The sequence below is a fragment of the Rhinichthys klamathensis genome, unplaced genomic scaffold (assembly GCF_029890125.1).
Source record: "Rhinichthys klamathensis goyatoka isolate OS25496 unplaced genomic scaffold, OSU_Roscu_1.1 h1tg000127l_1, whole genome shotgun sequence".
NCBI lineage: Eukaryota > Metazoa > Chordata > Actinopteri > Cypriniformes > Leuciscidae > Rhinichthys > Rhinichthys klamathensis.
The window spans coordinates 4,087,105-4,109,894 of record NW_026606664.1 but is presented as its reverse complement, the minus strand read 5'-3'; the positions used below and the strand labels follow the sequence as shown (position 1 = coordinate 4,109,894).

The window sequence follows — 22,790 nt, the reverse complement described above, 5'->3', positions numbered from 1 at the left end:
CTGGGAATCAATCAAAACACAATTCAACCCAAAATTATGTAAAAGCACCTGGGTTTTGGCCTTGAGTGCACTTGATCAGGAGGGCATTCTGGGGGGGAAATAAAAAAAAAACATTAATTTTGTTAATATACTGTATAGTGCTTATCTGAAATTTTAAATCACATGAAATAAACACCAACTTACAACAATGACCTTTCAATCATAAAATAATGTAGTTACTTTGACAAATAAATAACATATAAACAACAAACAGTTTCAATCTTACAAATGTTTGTCACCTTCCTTTAAAATAAATCACTTTTTTAGCGCCAAGAGGGCACTTTTAAGACTATGTGTCTGTAAACTTATACAGTATGTGTAGATTGTACACTCTGCATATGTGTTTGTGTATATGTGCGCGCGTGTTTGTATGTATGTGTACACATACAGCGATTTTGTTTTCACTGGACATACCCATTGAAAATCTAATACTACTTGTACATATACTGTATGTAACCATTGTTAGTATAGATTGTTCTCTTGGTTGTGTGTTTGTCACAGTTTTCACAGTCAGCCATCAGTTACATCTCATCAACATTGTAAATCTTAAAGACCATACACACACACATACGTTATCAAAAACCAACTTATCAGCAGGAAATCAAACCACAAATAACTGTCATTCCCATATGCCAACAATATACTTAAACAAAACATTCCAAGAGCATAATAATTTCTCTCCAATTGTCTTAGCTTGGTATCTCCCAACCACAGTGCAATAACGCAAGCCTTGAGGCTGTTTAGCAAACTCATCTCCAAACTGAGTTTAGGGGGAGGGGGGAGGGAGGGGGTGCTTTTGGAGTCTTAAATAAGAATAAATGAAATTTCAGAAAAAGCTAATGATGGTGAAATATATGCATGTGTGGGTTTATCGTTTTGTTGCAAGATCTTGCTACAAGCCTGCTCTTGTCAATGATATTCATATAAATCCATGTGTTCAAATACTGTTCAATATCTCTTTTCTCACTCTAATCTAAACATAAAACATTAGCATGAGCATTAATATAACCTAGTTCTTAACAGGGTAACCGATTTCTAAATGCTCATCTTGTTTATAGATCTCATAGACCATGGTTGACTGCAGCCTGGATTTCCCTCTGAGAGGTAAAAAAGTAAAATGGCTCGCAAGGGAAACCTCTGTATTTTGGCTTGAGAGTGTCATTACAGAGCATTGATTTTGATCCTTGAAGGATGATGTGACATGCTATTGATGCGTTCCGAGAGTTCATAATTTTTTTAAGCTAGTCAAATGCAACTGTAAAAAGATCCATTTCTATGTACTGACTGAATTCTAATGACACTTGCACTCAGTGCTGATAGAACCCAGTGTATGTCAACTATAAGGTCTTGAAATCTACGACAAATGCACACATTTGTCATCAAAAAAGCCCTTGACTCAATTTTCAAAGCCCAGAAGCCTATTTTGAAGAGCTTGAGGTGTTTATTTTAAGCCAGTAAATTGATCTAAAGAAGAAAGGCATCAGCTTGCCTTTCATTGCCATGGGTGAACCAGCAAAACTCCCGGGATGCATTCTGGGTGATGACCTGACCAGAAAGGGTGAGATTAATTTCAATCACTTTTCCAATCTGGCAGTGTTAATAATATTAGCACCTCTGTGACCCCTTGACTCTTCTGCTGCAAATTACTAATTAATTTTCCCTATTAAGCCATGCAAGGACAATAACAAGGTCTTAAAAAATGAGATGTGAGAAATAATTGAATTTGTTTCATACCTTCCCTAGTTTGACCACAACCCAGATCAGGTCAACAGAAGTAGGCTATAACAAGAAACAAAAGGTCATATCAATGGGGAGAGACAAAGGAAGAGCTACTCCAGTATTCAATTAATGTACTGTAAGTAGAACGGACCGAGTCATCATTGAAATGCAATGGAGAAAAAATAAAAGTATTCTACACATAGCCGCTGAAGCTGGTTCAATGTGTTCTGTGCCTTTGATAAACTTAGGCCACTGTAAAGTTTTTTTTTTTTTTTTTTAAACACCAGCAAGACAGCTATTATGAAATCGTCTGTTTAAAATTTCAGGAAATTGTAGCTTCCAGATTAGATTTAGCATTTTATGAAAGTGTAGCATTCAGTTTAGCTTTGGAATGTTGCCTTCCAACAGGCTAAACAAAGCAAACTATCACACCTGGGTGTGGAAAGTAACACACCTAATACACAACTATCAACCTTATCTGCCACTTGTAAATTCATAATTCATTTTCAGATCTAGTCTCTGATACTTAAAATCTGAAACGTAAGATATTCTTAAATCCCATATTACTATTTCCCTTCTTTGAACAAGAAAGAAAAAAAAAAAAACAGACCAAAGACTACAAAAGAAGAGGAGGCTGCCACAAATGAATGCCAAAAATAAATTAACTTTGTGCGTTTTATCGAATTGCTTGAATATAAACCATATCCAGATGGCTGCCTCTGGTTTGATAACTGTGTCCCACACATGCTGCGCAACATGTGTGTAGGTGTCTCAAATCTATGAAAATGTTTAGTTTAAGCAGAGATTGGGGGATGGGAGGGAACATTTTTTGACCTGTGGCTTCAGCCAAGCTAAATTCACAACTTTTTTCCTTCTTACTAATTAACATTGTAAACAATGATCTCGACAAGCATCAGCTCTCACCCTCTCTCGGGAGTATATTCAGGCATTTTAAAAATAAAAACCACTAATTCCTCATTTAAGACTATGATCTTGTCAAACTACAGTGCAAAGAGCACAGGTGGATAACAAGGTAAAATGGAGGGATTCTAAATTGAATCTGGTTGCCTTTTTAAGTGCCACATTTCCTGTGCATTTCTGGTTGGTTGCTTATCTATGCCTTAATGAGTTTGGAACACCTGCTTAATTCTGTCTCTTTCAGAACACTTGTCTCTGTGGTGGTCTGCAGGGACCAAAGCACCTGCTGATGGAGTCTGCTGAGCTGTCTCAAGAGCCACTGGTTCTTTTCTCCACAACCTTTTTTCCTGCTGTCATGTCTCTCACAAGCATCACAGTTTCTGCTGTGCTGACACTCCCTTCCAGTAGTCCAGAATGTCATGGAGATCCTCATCCTTTGCAAACTGCACTTTCTTTCGGAGAGCATGGCCAGCGGCTATGTAGGCCTCCTCACGGGGGCTTTTCTTGTAGGGCCGGAAGCGCTCCCAGATTTTAAGAGTGCTCTCAGAGGAGTACTCAGGGCTGGAGGAATACCCTGAGTAATTGTGGTGGCGGGGAGAAAGCTGGGAGTAGGCAGTGTCCTTCTTGGTGCGAGTGAGAGGCTTTAGAAAGGAGGCTTTCTGGGCAGGGGAGTCAGTGGCACCCTCATAGTAGAGGGCGGGGAAGGAGTGTCGGTGCTCTGAGCAGTGGTAGTCTGGGTGCACCTCCAAGTGGTGCTGCTGAGTTGTGCTGCCCCCACCTCCGACCACAACACCACACCCACCCGAACCACCACTGCCACCACCGGCTCCCCCTCCACCCCCGCTGCCACCATCTCCTCTGCCATTACTGACTCCCTGAACACCTATTAAGGGCAACCTCTCTACTGGCTCCCCGCACCGAATAGGGCTGCCTTTCCCAGGGTACTTGCATGACTCTGGGCTTCGAGGGTCAGGGACGTCCAGACTGAAGACCCGAGCACTTTTGACAGAGCCACCGGAAGAAACATTGCAGCGGTTTTTAACAGAGTTGATAGGAACAACTGCAGCATCCGCACTGAGTTGCCTCTGCAAGGGCCGTGATGCTGTAGCTGGGGGTGGGTCCCTGTAGGGAGGGGAGAGAAAGCCCCCTCCGCTGATGCCGGGCCGCTCAGAAAGGGGCAAAACAAGAGGAACAGGAGGTGGAGGACGGATTTTAGGGGACGACATGATCTGGCATGCCTCTGTGATGGTAGGGGAAAGTGGAATTAGCCCCCTGGCTAAGGAAGAGACACTAGGAGGTGGTGGAGAGGCAGTGTTATCTGCTGTAGTTGCAGTGGCCGCAGCTGCTGCCACAACAGCTACAGAGTCTAGTTTGAGTGCATCAATGCAGTTATTGATAATCTGGTTTACCTTGTCCACCTCCTTGGCAATGGTGGAGATCTCGGATGTTGAATCTCGGCCATCATCATCAGAGTCATCTCCTCCATTAATCCCATTTTCATTTCTTGTGATTTCTTCCCTTGACCCTGTTACTACTCCATCTCTCATTCGATCCTCTCCTCCTGCTGACGTTCGTACATCCATGTAGTTGCCCTTATTGGCGGCCATGGCTTCTGAGAAAGCTGTAGCCATCTTCTCCACTTGAGGCAGGGAAGAAAGTCGAGAAGAGGTGGTGTTGGCTGAGCCGTGAAGGATGCCCAAGCTGGAGGATGCTGACTGGGTCAGCTTGCTGTGGTGGTGTTGATGATGGGACTGGTCATGGAGTTTCTGCAAGGCTGAAGGATCCTTAGCTGCTGCAGCAGCTACTTCTGGCCCATAGCGCATCTCTAAAATAGTTTTCTTAACACTAATTGCCTTTTCTTTCTCCTCCTGCATTCGACGCCTGCGTAAGCAGTAATACACCAAGCCCAACACAATGACCATCCCAAACAGGCAGCCTAGAATGGTCATAATGTAATGGGTGGTGGTAGAAGGGGTTGCTTTCAAGTCATCAGGCCCTGGAGCCCGAGTTGCAAAATACAGACAAGTGTGATTGTATCGCTGTGAATTGCGAATGGAGGCAACACAAAATGTGTAATTTGTGTGGGGCTTTAGGTTGTTTAGTGTGACAATCTCTTTCTTGTTCTTTAAGTTTGTAACATCTGACACGTAGGTGTGGTTGTACTGCACTAAGATGTACATCTTACTGTAGGGCTTGGGTATTTGAACCAAGAGGGATGCGGTGGAGAGGGAGACCGTTTGCAACTTAATAGTGGGACTATAAGTGGGGTCTGTTGTTGATGAAGCTGTGGGCTGGTGATAAGGTCCCATCTGATCATAAATGTCCACCCCCATCCCAGAAGAGTCCAAGTCAGGAGGCAGGGCAGTTATGCCAGTAACAATCACTCCATCTTTACACATGGATGCCAGGATGGAACGAGCATTTCTTCCATGATTACCTCTAGGACTCAGGAGAGGGTAGCCAAAAAGTTCCTTTGGTGTCTCACACAGGAGCCTGTCATAGGTGTGAGTGACATTGTCAAATGCCTCCAACCAAATAAGGAAGCTGTACAAGTCACAGCCACAATGAAAAGGATTTCCAGCCAGTTCGCACACTATCAGCCGCCCACCCAAAACGGTGAAGGTGGATGAATCCAGCTTTGCTAATTTGTTAGAGGAAAGATCGAGACTGCTAAGGCTTGGGCACTCCCAGAAGGCATTGATTGCAATTACCTCTATAAGGTTATGCTGCAGATATAGGCACTGCATTCGACCCAACCCTCGCAGCATGCCCTCGGTGAGATTGGTTAACTTGTTATATCCCAACTGCAAGACCTGTAGATTGGCCTGTCCTGCGAAGGCACCGTCCTCAATGTAGGAGATTTCATTCTTAGTGAGGTTGAGGTCGGTAAGGTTGGTAAATCGGCTGAGGGAGCTGAAGAAAATTGCCTTGAGCTTGTTTTCATTCAGCCGTAAGTCATGGACGGTGTTGTTAATGTGCTGTGGGATTGTCTCATATGGAGGCTGGTTCTGACTGCAGATTGCCAGCCACACGTAGCCTTTATCCCCCTCAATTAGCCAGCAGTCACTCCTCACGAATGAAGGTGCATGGAGGAAGAGGAAAATAGGGAGAGAGAGGATGAGAAAGGAGGGTGGAAATGCACAAGGTAAGCTGAACCTGCAGGCCATTTTTGGACCAAAAACTGGATTTGTTTTGATCAAGGAGGGAAACGAACGAGGTTAGGGCTCAAAATAAGAAAAATGATCACGGGAGATGGACGGCCAATAGGATTACAAAGACACAGGTTCTGGGAAAAACGTGTCTTGAGGGCAGTCACAGCTGTTCAGGAACCATAATGCCAAACATAGTCTCCATTTTACGTGGTCCGTGTTATAGGGTTATAGTGTCGCTTGCCACAGCTGTAACTCATGGTCTTTGACTTCTTGCCTGCTCTCCTTTTGAACTGCCGAACAATGCTTTCAATCCGTCAGTCTTTGGATCTGTGTAAGAGACAAAAGGTGGGGAGAGAAAATTGAGAAATTATTGTATTTTATGTTTTAATTATAAACAAAAGAGATTTAGAAAACCATTCATGCATTAAAATGCCTAAAGCCATGAAACTTTTACATACTGTTCTAGTGTTAACAGTGTTTGGTTATGTAAAACCATATTGGTGCAACTAAACAATAAAGGCTCAAAATTGTTATAAAAGAAGAGCATGAATGACAGCATAATTAGGGACCAGCATGTAGAACAGCCATTAGTCTTTGTAAGTCACTGAGGTTTTACTGTGCCTCTGAGGATTCATTTAGGATTACCGTTATCCAAGCAACACCATTCCATGTCACTCTTCAGCAGAATTTTTTTTTTTAGTTTACTTGGTTATAAAAATGCATAAAAACATCTTAGCAGCAGCTACAGTGGTTTGTGTGTGTGCGTGTTTGTATTTATGTCAATGTCAGTAACTTGGTCAGTGAAATTATGCAGTACAAAGTTTGGGTATATTATTTAATTATTAATATTAATATGTCACCGTTCCTGCTGACCAACAACAACAACAAAAATCCAGGTTAACTTTGTAACTTCAAAGAAATCTAACTAATAATCACTGAATAATCACCAGACCTCCTGCTAATACTTCATCCATTTTTAAGAATGTCTGTGTACCGGGACACCATTTGCAATGTTTAATTCATGCTTCGAATTAAATCACACAGAACAAAATTGTAATATTCCTTTACATTATCCTACAAATATTGTCATGAAACCTTACATAATAAAACTTGAGCTAGACTGCACAGGCGCCCAGTCTAGAATTCAAGCATCCAATTTTATAATAGTCACTTCTCATTCCTAAAACCCTCAAAGAAACAGAGAACCCGTTTCCCCCAGTGCCCGTGCTCAAGATTGAAATTGACAATTCAATTCCTCAACTGACGTCAGCTGATTTACCACTGACCCTCAGAGTGTGTCATAACCAAGCGATCCTCTCGTAACTGTCAATCCCTCAGTCCCTCAAGGCTACAATGTGTGTGGGTCGTTTCATCTCTGTAGGAACAACATTAGCTGCAGTGTTAAAAATCTTTTACAGCAAAATCATTTAATACTCACAAATGTCAATTACAGCCAAGGAAACACTATAGGAATGTTTGTGTGCATACGCCTATGAATGTATGCATGTAAACATGTTTGCTACATCAAAGGAAACGAACATTGTATGCAAATAACGCAGAAGACTTTTATGCAAATTGAATGTGAATAGAAGTAATTCTGAAGGGAGTATTAATTACCCCGCTGATGAGAAAAAAGGTTTACATAGCACCACTTGAACAGCCGTAATTGTAAAAGTTATCCAGCAACGTATGCATAATGTAACTTCAATTTGCCGGATGATTGTTGCACATTAAACTAACAAAAGATATTGTACCCAGTGGAATATCTCAACAACTTAATATCCCACCATGTACTGGATAAACATAGACTGATGATGAATTTGTGGTGCTTTCTAAGCGTTTTAAAAAAAGTCAGCTATCAGAAGTAAACAATAACATGCAACTAAAGCAATTTGTTGACCAAAATAGTTGACCAGTGAATACCCATTTAACTAATAGCATATCGTCTCAGTGGAATTTTCCAAGAAAAACAGGATTTTCAGTAAAACCGTTTCATAAAATAATTATCCTTTTTGTAATATAGTTAGATTAGGTAAATTTGTACTTGCTACTAACTGAACTACCGGTACTAAAGAAAATGTTATAATTGTTGAGATACAGACCTAGTGACAACTTCTTACTTTTGACAAGTCCCTGATCAACCCTATATATTTAATCCTTCTCTTTATAGCAATCAATGCCAGCAATTTATCCTCTTTCTCATCCCCAGTCACATTGGCTTATTTCCATCCTTCTGTTAACTGAGCTCTGACCTCTTCAGATAAAGATCTAATTAGTTAGTCTACTCACTAGTGCCTAGAGGAAACACTCCACCAGTTCTGCTCCGAACTGAGAAGGTCTGACCGGATACAAGGTCACCGGCATATTACAGCAGGGGCCCTCAAAGCAGCATTTTAACATCAGTAACTATCAGTCCCTGCTGATTTCATTAAAAACAAACAGAACACTGACTGAAGGGCCATTTGGCTTTTAGTGATTTAAATAAAGTAATAATACAACAGATCTCCCAAATGTACTATCACAGCAGGTTTGTAATGCAAAAATGTCAAATAAACACAAGCTTTTTCAAGCTTAGAATGGCTTTTTCAAGCGGTGGGGCACTGGTGACGGTACTAGCATACTTTGTGGACTAGACTAGATAAAATGTGACCAAAAGGGGGGCAAAAAGGTCAGACAAAAATGTTGTCCCGCCCCCAAACACACGCTATTTGTTGAGACAGTGTTGCTCAGACAGTGTTTGCATTCAAAATCCACTAAGCTCAAAAATCAAACTGACATGTTCCCTCAGTTTGAATGGGAATGACGCATCTGCACTTCTGCAAAGTTGTATTCGCAATGTGCCTGCATTTTTGTCTCCGTCCTCGTTCTTTCTTCAAGCCATGTCTTTTAGTGGCGGCATTGTATGCTGGGAGTTTATCGCTATTGTCCTTTCAAAAGACAAAAATAGCATGTGCCAGCAACAGCAAGGAAACAATTAAGACCTTCTCTTTCTTCCTTTATTCCACCAAGCTTCAGGCTTTTGTGGAGACCTGAAACCCTTTCCGTTTTCTCACGTCGAGTTATCACACAGCGTATCTGCGATTTAATTAGGACTAGAGGCTAATGCTAATTACAGCTTGTGAAAGCAGGTGGACAAAACTACTGTAGCACTTACTTTAGAGAGTCTTCATCGTCTAATGATAAACCTCTCGGGGGATGAGAGAAAGACAAAGAGAAAGCGAATGAGATCAGATATACTCAGACCATTACGGGAACATTTTATGCACAGAGAAGAGAAAAAAAGAAAAAGAAAGAAAGAAACATTTTAGCCAAATGCTTTGTAACCGAAGGTCAAACTTGTTGACTGATGGGGAACTGTCCTCAAAATGGCATTTTTTTGATGCGAGACAGCTGGAGCTAAAAATTTCCACCTCACCTGGTTCTTCTTTTGAAGAGAAAAAGAACCAACGCATGTGGTTGTCACATCATATGCAACTATTGACCTTTTACGTTGTAGCCTCGAGGAGCTGTTGCTAACTCACTTAAGAAAGAGCAATGAAATGTGCAGGTTTTGATAGTTAAAGCTGAAGAATGTGTTCTTTTGAAATACTTTTATCCACAGATTAATCTGCAGAGACACTATACAGTAACCCATTCATTTCCCAGAAAAGCGTAAACAGTGTGGAGCTATCAAAATATTGCTATTTGTCTAGCCCAGCATAGCAACAGTGACTCAACCAATGGTGATATTTTAGGGCGGGGCTATGTGTTTGGCTGACCAATGGTTTAGAAAACCTGTTTGAAAACAATCTTTGTTTTTGAAATTTCATTTGGTGATGCTATAATTCTCATTCGAAATGACTTTGTCTTGTCGCTGAAAACTGCTGTCAGTGTGAGCATCTCAATTATAAGTGAGATATATCAATATATAGCAGTACTTTTTGTCCAATAATTGATCATTATATCGTATAAAACACACATAGGGCTTTAATGTATAACGATAAAAAAATTGCACTGTTGCTATGCTGGACTAGTCTGCTTGAACAAACAGTGACTTGACCAAAGGGTGTGAGTTTGGGGCAGTTGACCAATGGCAGAAAACCTGTTTAAAAAAGTTGTTTTTGCAATTTCATTTGGCGACACTAGCCAAATTTCACTCTTTACCAAAGTCAAACATTTCTCAACTTTGTTGCCTCAGATTGCCTTTGTCTTAAATTGCTGCAACGTTTTAAGTAAGAGAGATATAATATCAATATCTTTTTGTTCAATAATTGATCACTTTAATGTATAACACTCACAGTGGGCACTGGTTTCGGATGGTTGATATCCAGCTGTGTTATTATTCTGAGAATCTCCACAATTTGCCATTTGAAGCTCTTTCAAACAAGTGCTTGATTTTTCTTTCCCTCCTCCTTAGCCACTGCAGTGTGCACTTGTTAGAATAACAATTTTATCTCCAAACAGCAGCAACACAGACTGCCTGGAGTGGGAAAACTTTTCCGAGGAAGGGGAAGAACATGAAAACAATCTTAGAGTAAGTGTTGATTTCCCTTTCACGTACCGACAAAGACAACCCCACTGTTTTCCCGCCGAATCGCTACATACACAGCACGCATTCAGAGAAAGCAAATTCAGTTATTTTGTCTTAGGCAGTCGTCTGAGACATCAAACACCCCTCAGGGTTGTGGGATCACGAAATTGCCAGAGCTACGTTCACCCTGAGAGCAAAACTGACACGGACAGCCACAGGGGCATTCAAACAGCTAAGAAACAAATTTGTCTGTGTCGAAATGCCCAGACGTTGCCCTGTCGCTCTGACATCCAATGACCTACACGGGACCAAAGCCCCAGAGGGGGCGGCAGCTTTAACTTCCTGAATTCTAATTAGTGGCTTCTCGGCCTCTGGGTCTTGACTGAGAGGATTGGGTTTTTCAAAGTGCCCTTAAATTCTGCCTCATATTATAACTGAATGCGTCTTGCCCCCTAACTCTATTTCTTGTACAGTATGTCAGCAAGTTTAAGTGCAGGGAGAGGATATGAAATTATTGCTAAAATTCACTCTGGGGTTAGGAGGCATTTTAGTCAGAAGCCATGATTTACACTAACACACAGCGGTGTTGCTCTTTCACCACAGCCTCTTTTATCACAAACTGGGTACAGAAGGAAAAGTCTAAAAGTCCTGAAGTATAGTTTTTAGACAAATGGTCAGTGAAATGAGGTGCTTAACCTTCCTTAATAATGTTCACACACAGTTAAGTTATTTACAAGAGTGACAATATCATTCTATTACCGAACTCACACCTGTATATTTTCAGGACTCACAACCGTATTCTCGGAAATCCCTTGCTGTGTGAACGGAACTGGACTGGACAACTAGTTGTTTGTCACGCCATACAGTGTAAGAGAGCCGGTCTGCGATGGAAAACACGTCTGCCATGTGTTGCGAATTTCCGTGTGTGGTTTCGGAAACGACAGAGATTTGAGCGGTGTCATCTAAAGGTTTTAGATCCAGTCACTGTTCTTCACCGCAGCTGCTCCCATAAGTTTTCTGTTCAACGGGCAACTCAAATGATCCGGATAAAAAAAGATTCTGCTGGTTAATGAAAAATTGACCGATGAACTCGAGGCTCTATTGGACTTTTCAGTTTTATGGAGGTCGCCAATCGCCATCTTTCACATCACATTGGTCACTGTCGCTATCATTACTGGTAAGAGAATACAGGCTTGACTCCAGTTATATGTTCATACAGACAGTATTCGAGACTACTGTAGTTACTGTGCAAACTGAACATTTCGAGATTCACACTTGTAAGTAAATGCAGTTGTCAATCCCATAAACTGACAGTGTGAAAGTATGTGATTTGCAGTTTTTGCAAACCTGTTACCAACATTTGCTACTGTCTAAATTCAGTTTAAACCCTGATTTGTGTGGTTTCATTGTATTCTATTAGTGCACTTTAAATAACAATATTAACCCTTTAATTCCATGAATGTTTCGACAATTATTACATATTTGGGTCTTATCTAAAAACTCTTAAAAACTTTATTACCTTATGTTTTACTCTTTTGGAATGAGACATCTGTACCACCCACTCTGGGACATTTAAAATGATACTAAACACAATACTTAATGATAATCATTCACATTAAACCATATATATATTCTTATGTGAGTTTTGGGGATTTTCCCATGTGGGATGAGGAGGAGAAGTGTAGCACGAGGGGGAGTTCAAATGTTAATTTGCTTTGTTCTCTCAGAGAGTGAGAACACTATCCTCCAGTTTTTCCAGTCTTACAGGGTCTTTAGCGACCCGGATCTATAAGGATGGATCGCTACCTGTCATGATCATTTAAAACTCTCCTGATATTAGAGTAACAATTACACAAGAATAAAATAAAGCATATTTCGTTACCTTTTAAAGCTTGGAAGGGTTCAGTTTGTTCTTCTACTATGTTTTATAATGTCATCACTGTCATTATCAGAGCTCATTTCCCAAACTATAATTGTCAAGGTCTTCAAAATCAATATTTTGATCTCTGACAGCTTCTTCAGCAGATCCACCATCATGACAGTGACACTAATATTTGACATTCAGTACTTGCTCTGCAGGAAATCACTGAGCCATTTCATGTTTTGCTGATGATACTTCCTTTTCTTTTGTTTTCTGCCTGCGGTAACTATGAGTGAAACGTCACTTCATCATTGTGTATCAGACATGTGAATTGCACTTATTCAGTTTACAAAGATAAAATTATTAATAACAGGCATTTTGTTCTTGTTATTGTTTATAACAAATTGATTAAGGAATACTAAGAAGGTTGATGTCTAACTTTAAAAAAAATAAATGAGGAGGAAGCTAGTGAATGATGTTCCGGATCACTAAAGACCCGAGGTATGCGTTTAATGTTATACAAAATATTTATAAATGTTACAAAGGGGTAACATGACTGAAAATTGAGCCTAAAATAAGCACATTTTGACAAAATGTTGGTCAAACACATTTCTTCAAAACATGTAAAAACTACACCTAACCACGACCGTATGGAGGAACTTTGTTCTTCTTGGTTGACCACCCTCTAAGATACCCCGAGGCAGACATTTTAAAGCAACAGAGGTAATAATACAGCATCTCTACTCACTTTATGTCCCATCTCATTCTGCCCTGAGGGAATAGTCTGGCATTAAAAGCCACTGATGCTGCATATATTAGTAACGGAGAGGGGAACATGCCCATTCATATGCTGTGTTGATATTTAAACATATACTATAAATTATAGTGACACATTATGCTTTAAGGTATCTGGAGATTGTTCCGCCAAGAGCCATCCACTTAGAGAGGAAGATGCAATTTTACATGTAAAATGACGACACCAGTTCTTTCTGGTCCTGGATTCTGATTGGTCAGGATTTGCCAACGGAACATCTCGCTTATATAAAGTCAGCACACATTCAAGCACTGTTGATCTGTCTATATACTCTCTTCCGGGTGTCGGGCCATAATCCATCCTTGACATCTTGAAAACTGTTTACCATGCCATTTTTACTGTATATAGCTACTCTGAACCTCATGCCCTACAGCAAGGAATCTGACATAATTTAGCGACAGGTAAAGCGGTGAGTTCTCATGAATAGTAATAAGTGCGTACTTCTGCCCTGGCCTGTGAAAACCTCTTCAACTTCTTCTCTCCTATCCAGGAACGAGCGATACTGCACAAGCACCTGCCGGTGATGATAAAACAGCTCATCACCAGCCTCTTGTCTGGCTTGAGTGAGTGTGAGTCACCATTTTACGACAAAGTACGTTGAAAGAAGCTTCACCCGCAGTGCCTCCGGTGAAATGCTCAATCACACCTAATTTTACAAAAGCGGTAATACCACAAGCACTCCTGCTAATTGACCGTTTTGTCGTACATGATTTGGAACATTGTTGGGATGCTAAAAGCATCTTGTGCATGTGTTTGGGGTTTCCATGCTTTATCTTAAAGTAAGCTTGAGTAGAGAAGTGCCAGCGGTTAAAAAAATAGTATTAGTATTTCATCAAGGACAATGAAGACGCACAACATGATAATAATTAAATGGGTTTTAATTGAGAAACAGCCTAAAAAATGACAAGGAAAAAAATAACCCCACAAGAAATCAAGAAATCATCATTTTATGATGAAGAAAAATCTAGAAAAAATACGACTGTTTCAAAAAATCAAATTAACAATAAACAAATATTTCACAATTTTTACTGTTTGTACTGTATTTTTGATCAAATAAATGCAGCTTGGTGAGCATAAGAGACTTATTTTAAAAAAGTACTACAAAATCTTACTGTCCCCAATCTTAATTTTTAAAGGGGTCATATAATGCCATTTTTGTACAAGTTAATATAAATGTTTAGGGTCTAAATGAAAACTTTGTAATATACTTGTATTAAAAATTCTCATTAGCATTTTAAGAAAACACTAATTTTTCCTGGTCAAAATCAGCTCTGTTTTCAGCACGCCGTTTCAGTGCATATGCCTTTAAATAATAAACCCCGCCCCTCTATTCTGCGGGCGTTTAGACACAGCGCACGTGAAGTGTTGCCTTGACAACAGTTGAGGGTATATTTTGGAGAAATTAAACTTAAAAATTAAGATTGGGGTCAGTAAGATTTTGTACATTTTTTTAAATAAGTCTCTCATGCTCACCAAGCTGCATTTATTTGATCAAAAATACAGTACAAACAGTAAAATTGTGAAATATTTGTTTCTATTTTAATATTTTTAAACTAATTTATTCCTGTGATCAAAGCTGAATCTTCAGCATCATTACTCCAGTCTTCAGTGTCACATGATCCTTCAGAAATCATTCTAATATGCTGATTTGATGCTCAATATTTTTTTTTATATTATTATCATCAATGTTGCAAACAGTGCAAAACAATTTTTGTGGAAGGACTTTTTGATTGATTGAAAGTTCAAAAGAACAACTTTTACTTTTCGTAAAATTATAAATGTCTGTAATGTCCCTTTTGATTCATTTAATGTATACTTGCTGACTCTTACTGACCATTCCAGTGTATTTTTGGCCATAGTGTGATTCAAACATCTGGCAGCATTTCCATCCACAAATCTAAGAGTGCTGACAACCAGTAGATCTCAACAAAACCACATGGTGTTCACAACTGAGGAACAAAGCAAACATTAAAATGTGAGAATTCAGAGAACACTAGCTACACACACACACACACACAAACACAGAGTTTCTGTACAACAGACAGGATGTAGGTCATGTTTGGCCAAAGGCTGCGTTGGAAGGGTTGATGTGCTCATTTGTGCTGGGCGCAGATAGTCTTGTCATGTTTCATCCACCCTTCCCATGAGACAGGCTAACAAAACATTGGGACTCGGAGAGGCAGGACCGGCAAAAAGCAAGCGTTCCGTGAAGGTTATCAACCGCCCCGCAAGATTCCTGATCCACTTTGAGCTCTATATCCTTGCCGGGCTTGCATTTCTGTCCATACTAGTGGAGACACTATAAATTTGGCTGAAGCTACTTGGCAGTGATTGTACACTATGACGATACAGCCAATACACCTGACGACTGCAAATTGTGGTAGTTCTATACTAATTTGTGTGGTTGTGGGCTGGTGGTTGAAAGGTTGTAGGTTTGAATGCCAGAACAGGTGATTCATGAGTTTGTACCAAATGCAGTGTGACTGTGGTCAAGGTGCACTTAAGACTTTATAACACTCTGTAGAAAATGATTTTTCAAAGTTGTAATCACTGGAGTAGGGTTTTACAAGAAAATGCTATTTCATTTATTTATTTATTTTTACATTTCACAATTAATTTAATGTGTTACTTGACTTTCACTGGAAAAAAATGCTTAGTTAAAATGAGCTAAAGCAACACAATTGCTGTGCATTTTGCACTAACTTAATTTGATTGGGTGCAATCCACTTATATGTAAAATTGAAGTTTACTTAATCCGTTTGTGTTGGGATTACATGAATGATTTGAGTTGCATTAACTGAAACTGGGCGGTGCTTGTTGTTTATTGTTTATAAAAATAGATTATAGCCTACACAAAACATTTTTTTTCTTTTTTTTAGTCCATTATGGTTATGCAATGAGAAAGTCCTAAATTTCTATTAAATTGCTGATTTGATTTGGGGTAGCAAATATGATGCAGAATTGCAATTCGATTTGGAATTTAAGGAAGTAAAATTAACATATAAATTGAAATCAAGACATGCTTTGAATGTTGAATAGCTTTGTTTGAAAAAAAAAGAAAAGAAAGATGAAATGCAAATCCCAACATCAGAATTCAGTCGAATTTCATGTGGTCGAAACTGGATTTCTGTATAGAAATAAATCAATACAATTTATCAGAATGATTTCTGAAGGAAATGTGACACTGAAGGACTCGAGTAATGAGACTACAAAATTCACCTTTGCCATCACAGGAATAAACTACATTTTAAAATATGTTAACATTTTAAACAGGTTTTTTTAAACAGTAATAATATTTCACATTATTACCATTTATACTGTATTTTTGTTCAAATAAATGCATCCTTGGTACGCTATTAAGACTTGTTTCAAAACATTTAAAAAATGTTAATGATTCCAAACTTTTAACTGGTAGTGTAAATATATTTTAAGCAAAACAAATAATTGTCTTCACTGCTCAGATTAGAAACAACAATTTGTTGAACAAAACAACTGTCTGAACAGTCTTTTCCTTTATGTTTGAGGCCTAAGAATACAGTATTGGCTTCTTTTGAAATTATCATACCATACAGAAAGATTATATTAACTTGCAACTAAATAGACAAGACAACACAACATGCACTTAAAGCAAAACCCATATGCTAGCCTGCGGATGGGAGACAATCATCTAAAGTGGATGTGAATCTGCAATGAAGCCCTGACTCTTGGTGACAGTCCACATGTGTTCTCCACCAAGTCGCATTGGTTTGAAGGTAACAAGTTAACTCAACCAGACGTTAAAGCTGTACAATAGTCAGCATGTTTTGATCCGACAAAACTCGACGATGTGTCTGTTGCCGTCTCTCGGTGCGGTGTGAATTGGCCTATAAAAATTCGAAAAACCTTTGCAGAATGTTCATGCTGCCATTTTCCCATACAATAAACATTAAAAGTGACTTCTTTAAATGACTTTTTTTGTTGTTATGTCAAGAATCAAATATTCACCGGGTTGGAAAAGCTAGTAAAATGCTTTTAAACTACACCTTTTCAGTAACAGCAAAGGTTTCCCTTTCACAGAACCTCATGATGAATATATCTGCGCATCCCATGATCCTTTGTGACACATCACCTTGTCAGCGGATAAAACAATCAACTGTTTATAAAATTACCCCTTTCTGAAATCCATCATTGATCATTTTCCGCCTTCAGTCACAAAGATGAAATCATCCCGCGACAGATGTTTACTTTAGATAGCAGATCTATTGAAACTCAAACAGCGCAATGAAGTCTCATGAATAAAAGAAAGCGTAATAACACAAAAAAAATTGAGCAGGTAAAGAATAGGTGAGTGAATGATCACAGAGTTGAAATGGATACCATCAGTCAGAGCAAATCTTAATATTTACATGGCTGTCATCTTCTCCTCTGTATGACTTACAATGCCAGTAACTCTTACACTGTTGCCTTCATCTGAAAAATAAGCCACTTTTGACGATGTGTTTAAAGTTGCATTTGTTCTTGTCACTGATTGATTTCTAAAACTCTATTTTATAAGGCTTGAAAGCTTCGGTTTCATATTCTTTTTACTTGTATGGAAAAGCGTGAATGGCACATTTGTCAAAACATCTCATTTTGTGTTCCACAAATAAATAAATAAATCATAGGCTACAAGTTTTAAATAAAACAAGAATGAATCAATTATGCCAGACTTTTTCTTTTTGGATATAATATTTCTTTAAAAAAAGGTTTAAGAACAAAAGCATTCACAGTTCTCTATTAGCTTGGCAAAATAATATTTTAGCTTAGCAAACTGTAGCTGACTAAACTAAGCCTTGCTTATTATCATACAATGTTGCAATGTTGTAGCCCTTGATTCACCTAAGGAATTATGCAATAATTCATGCATAATAATTTTTGTGGGTGGTAATAGTGCAGCGCTTAGTGAAGCGTTAGTGTTTAGTGCAGTGTTGTTTTTGTTAACTAAGGGGCAGTTTTCACAACATAATTTTCAACTAAAAACCGAAAACTTATGTGTTTTTGCCGTTCATTGACTTGACAATGGCGTTTTTGGGGGCCTGAAAAGGCAAGTTTTTGAAAACGTTATTTTCTGTTTAAATTACAAAAACACAAATTTGTAAACGGTGACGTCATGCACATGCATATTACGTGTTCAGTCGTGTACTGTTTCCTTACAAAGTGATATCGCCAACTACTGGCCTGGCATGAACAATACAGCGTTTTTAATTGTTTTCGCACATCCGTGTAAACAGGGATCATTTTGTAATTTTGTGTCTGTATGCGAAAACCGCAAAGGAAATAATTTTCCGCTTTTAGTACATCTTTGTTGTGTAAACGTACCCTAAAACTAAAAATATTTTAAAAAATCATCTGGAATTAAAATAAAGCTGAAATAAAATAAAATATAAATATAAGTTGATAATTGAAATAACTGAAATAAGTTTAAGTAAAAAATTGCTAAAACTGAAATAAAAAATCGTTTAACGTTAAACAAAACAAAAACAACACGCATAACAAAATGACTAAAACTTAATTAAAATGAAAATATACAAATAAAAATCGTCCGAATCAGTTTTTGAACCAGTTCACTGGACTTGTAAAATCAAACATCTCAAGAGAGTTTGCTATAGCTTGATTATTTGTAAAAAGCAATACAACGTTACAACAACAAAAAAAAGCTCCACCGTTTAGAAAACAACTGAGCTATTGTCTAGCTACTGAGAAATGTAGTAAATCTAGTACAGTCACTTCTGACAAGGACTCTTCTAACCTGTGATGTTTTTAAAAATTAATCAAGGCAAGCTTTTTCCTGAGCTTTAAACTCAGAAACCTCACTACAGGGATCGCTCTCACCACTCATTTCATATTCCACAAAAGACCACAACCCAAAAAAAAAACACAAAAAAAATACAATGACATTTCTCTGCTCTACTGACACATCCTGTCAGAATTAAACTCCCATGATTCCAAGCTCACTGAACTAAAAAGGCAATGGTTTCTCTCCCTTTATGACCTTCAAATAAAATCAGTTAGACAGTTTGGGTAAGAATAATAACATAACAAATATATACTGTAATACATTTATTTAATAAAAAAGCCATTAAAAAAAGTTCGCAAATACAAAGTATTTTTCGTCAATAATGCAGCATTATGGCTAATGAAAGCATACCTAAAATATTATAATAATAATATAAATAATAATAACAATTTATTGTTATTATTTCAACAGGGTAATTTCCCAAATATATTGGATATAAGGATATCGTTTTCATCCGGTGACTGAAATACAGCAGGAGTTTTTATTTGGTGACTGAGAGCGTGTCGTCCACAGTCTCATTAAAGAAGATGAATGAATGATTGCCGACATGGTGCAGCGTTGAACAGTGGGGGGAACTTTCACGTGGACACACTTGTTTGCATGTGTTTGTGTGTGCTATGATTTCCCTCAACATCTGTCAGGCCCGAATCGAAATGAGAGAGGAAAGATCCAGGACAGTCTTTTTCGTTGCGTACTCCCTCAAGGCAAAAATGACATTCACAGCATGCCAGGTGGACTAATCATGAAGAAAAGCATCTCTTTTCCACACACTTCCTTTTAGCTTAACTGAGAGTAGACTCTCACATTGGCAAAGTCACACTAGTCCTCAGCAGAGTCTCTCCAAGAAGTGAGAGTGTGAAAATTCAAACACTCACTGACATAATGCGATCTGAAATATGTGTGACATTTACAGTGTTTTGAATAAGTGTTCCACATTTGAGTTTCCTGTGACGAAATAACAACTAAATGAAGATTGTAACATTTGCTAAAGCAAGTTTGAGTGGTGCTTGACTGTGCAAAATGCACCGCCACGATGTGACAGCCCTTTCACCAAACAATTTGAGTTAGGATTCATGTCTGAAACTCAACCTGCAAAATATATGCCAAAGTTTGCTTCTTTCAAGTTTTAAAGAAGTTTGAAAGTAAAGAAAATAAGCATTATAAAGCAGTATAAACTGTGATTTCCACCACAAAGGTTAAGTATTTTACTTACTATTTTACTGCCTAACTTAAATGTAAATAAAGTATTTTGTGTGCCACAAGCATCACCAAACAGAATTGCAAGAACAATAACAAACACACAGCCATTGGTCAGACAAACAGATAGCCCCACCTCCAAACTCACACCATTGGCTGAGCCACTGTTGCTATGTCAGGCTGGGCAGGATAAAACAATTGGCAGAGTGCCAGTGTTTAACCAACAAATAAAAAAAGGCAACCACTTTATCTTTAAATTGGTAGAGCCATCAATAAAATACAGTTATTTAAAAATAATAGGTAAGGCGTATTGGTCATAAAGCAGGACCAGGAGAACGTTAAGCTTTATTTCGTTCTGGTGTGTGTAAAACTTGCTTTCAGTGAAGAAATCCTCGCAGCCACATTAGCTTCTTATTATATTAAGCTATAAAATATTTATCAGATTTTTCTTTAACAAATCCCCAATGTGTTTCAAATTGATACCAGGGGATATCTTGAGTTGTATCTAAAGCTGCGCAAACTGGCAAGGAAAAAAAAACCTTAAAAACAACACAGGATTTCATGACTCATGCGTAAAGTATACATTATAGATCTGTTGGGGATAAAAGCTAATATCTTTAATGCGCTTATTTACTTATTGGCGTACATCAGGATAACATACAGAAGTCCTCCATGATTCATCTTTTGCTGATTCGATAATTTTCTCTATTAAAAACTCAGACGTCACCTTTAGATTTGGCTATATAAAGAAAGTCTCATTTACAGAGATAACCTTGAGCTTTATATGCTAATTAACAAGCTAGTTAGAGGAGACACATACAATTAACAAGCAAAAAAAAAATGTGTTTGTTTCCATGTTAATATCAGTGTATAAGGGTGTATTCCCAACGATGGGCACATTTGGTAGCCTGGTCCCACCAGACTCTCGTACATTTCATTTGTACAGAGAGTCTGGCCTCGCTCCATTGACAAGCGTTAACTTCCTTAGATGGTACTCTGTTGAAGTTTAAAACTATTGGATCTGCCCAGAGCCACTCTGGATCTGCCAAAACCAATCGCTAACGTTTGGTCGTGACATATGACGACTCAAACTACCAACAGATTTCAACCACATCTCATTTTCATAGTACTTTATGTAACATACACAAACAAAATTAAAATAATATTTACCAAGTTTGCAAAATTTGACAAGCTACATTATAAATAAAAAGGATAGTAGAAGTATAAGCAAAAATATAAAGATATGGTAGCAAATTTTGACTTCATATCAAAATATAAATTTTAATAAAAAAATTCCCAGGACATAAAAGTGCCAGTAGTTGAAGAAGCATATATTTATGCATGAGCACATACCTCTCTCTTTCACTGCATATCCAAGTGTCTTTCTCTAATCAAATATGTGTGTATGACTTGTTCTCTCTCTGTCTATCGGCCTGTCTCTTTCTACATGTACTCTGGCATAATATTAATTTAGGAGGCTTGAGGCTATACGGCCAACAAATCACTGAGGTAGAGAGGTGTGGTCAGTAATAAAAAAAAGGCTTTTAAAAAGCAGTTTTGACTCAAGTAAATATCCTCCAGAACAATTTGGGGGAGTTTTATAGGCTGACTTATCAAAACTTCATGACAATTGATGTGCCTAATTGATAAATAATACTCATTTTGGTACATAACTGTTTAATCTGTCTGCTAAAGTATTGAATCTTAGCAGTACTCGGCATGGGAAGGGCCGGCTGCTGTTTATTGAAAGGTTTTATACTAACAACGAGCTACTTTAAACTACTTTAAACTAACAGGTAAAACTAAATAAAGAAGAACTAAAACAACCACTTATTTATCTCTCTTACACTCTCTTTCATTTTTACCTTGAACTTATGTCATGCTAATCTTAATCTTTTTAATCTTAATTCACCCACTTTCTTACTGCCTGCTCTCATTTTTCCACTCTTTCTTTTCTTTACCTACACTCAATCACTCGGTTTAGGGAGGAGAGGTATTTTTGTTGACACTTCGAGGTAAAAGCGCCTGTAGTGGCATCTTCAGTTGAGGGCTCTTTTTGTACCATCTCTGAGGGGAACACAACAAGTGTGACAGAAAACTCGAGGAGATGCTTCAAGGCTTCAATGCTTCTTGGCGTCAATCTCTTCAAGAGAGATTTGTATCTACCCATACTGAGCTTTATCTTGCAAAGGTTTTCACATAAAACTTGGGTGAACTTTATCTCCCCCTTCAAACTAGATTGCTCTTTCATGGACGGTAGAGCGTGAAGGTGAAATCGGAGGCAGGGAGACTTATCGTCCATGGACTAAATGGATTCAGAGAGGAAAGATCCACTTGACTATGATGAACTCAAAGAGAAGTCAAATATCTATATGGAATCGCAGATGATTTTGGATCTTGAGTATGTCAAGAAAATCTTAGGAGGCTGCCAAAACCCAAGGTATATAGGGTCTATTAAAACAACACGATTAGCATTTTGCATATATTTCACGTTTTGTTAGTTTACATGCTTAGCAAGGCGCTAAAGTTCATCTTTAGCAGTTTAGCAAAACCACTTATGTAAAACACAAGTTGGAAAGCAAGTTAAAGTGAAATAGTCCTTGGAACCCAGAAAATGCATTAAATAGCATTTAAAAGCAATTTTACTTCCGTAATGCGATATCACAGAGTAAAACAAGTAATTGAACCAGGAAAAAAAATACACAAAATATATATATATATATATTACCGCTTGGATTGTAAAATGTGGCTTATGAGTAGATGAG

General features: G+C 38.3%; 2 protein-coding genes across 2 annotated transcripts in view; one reads left to right on the top strand and one right to left on the bottom strand.

Moving 5' to 3' along the window:
• The window catches only part of rrp36 (ribosomal RNA processing 36), a 305,769-nt gene that overhangs the window by 129,373 nt on the left and 153,606 nt on the right, over nucleotides 1-22,790 (top strand). The window lies entirely within an intron of this gene.
• The window catches only part of elfn2a (extracellular leucine-rich repeat and fibronectin type III domain containing 2a), a 113,651-nt gene continuing 93,908 nt past the window's right edge, over nucleotides 3,048-22,790 (bottom strand). Inside the window, exon 3 of the mRNA XM_056256610.1 lies at nucleotides 3,048-6,155. Coding sequence (XP_056112585.1) covers nucleotides 3,048-5,843 — 2,796 coding nt within the window. The 5' untranslated portion in view covers nucleotides 5,844-6,155. The remainder of the gene's footprint in view (nucleotides 6,156-22,790) is intronic.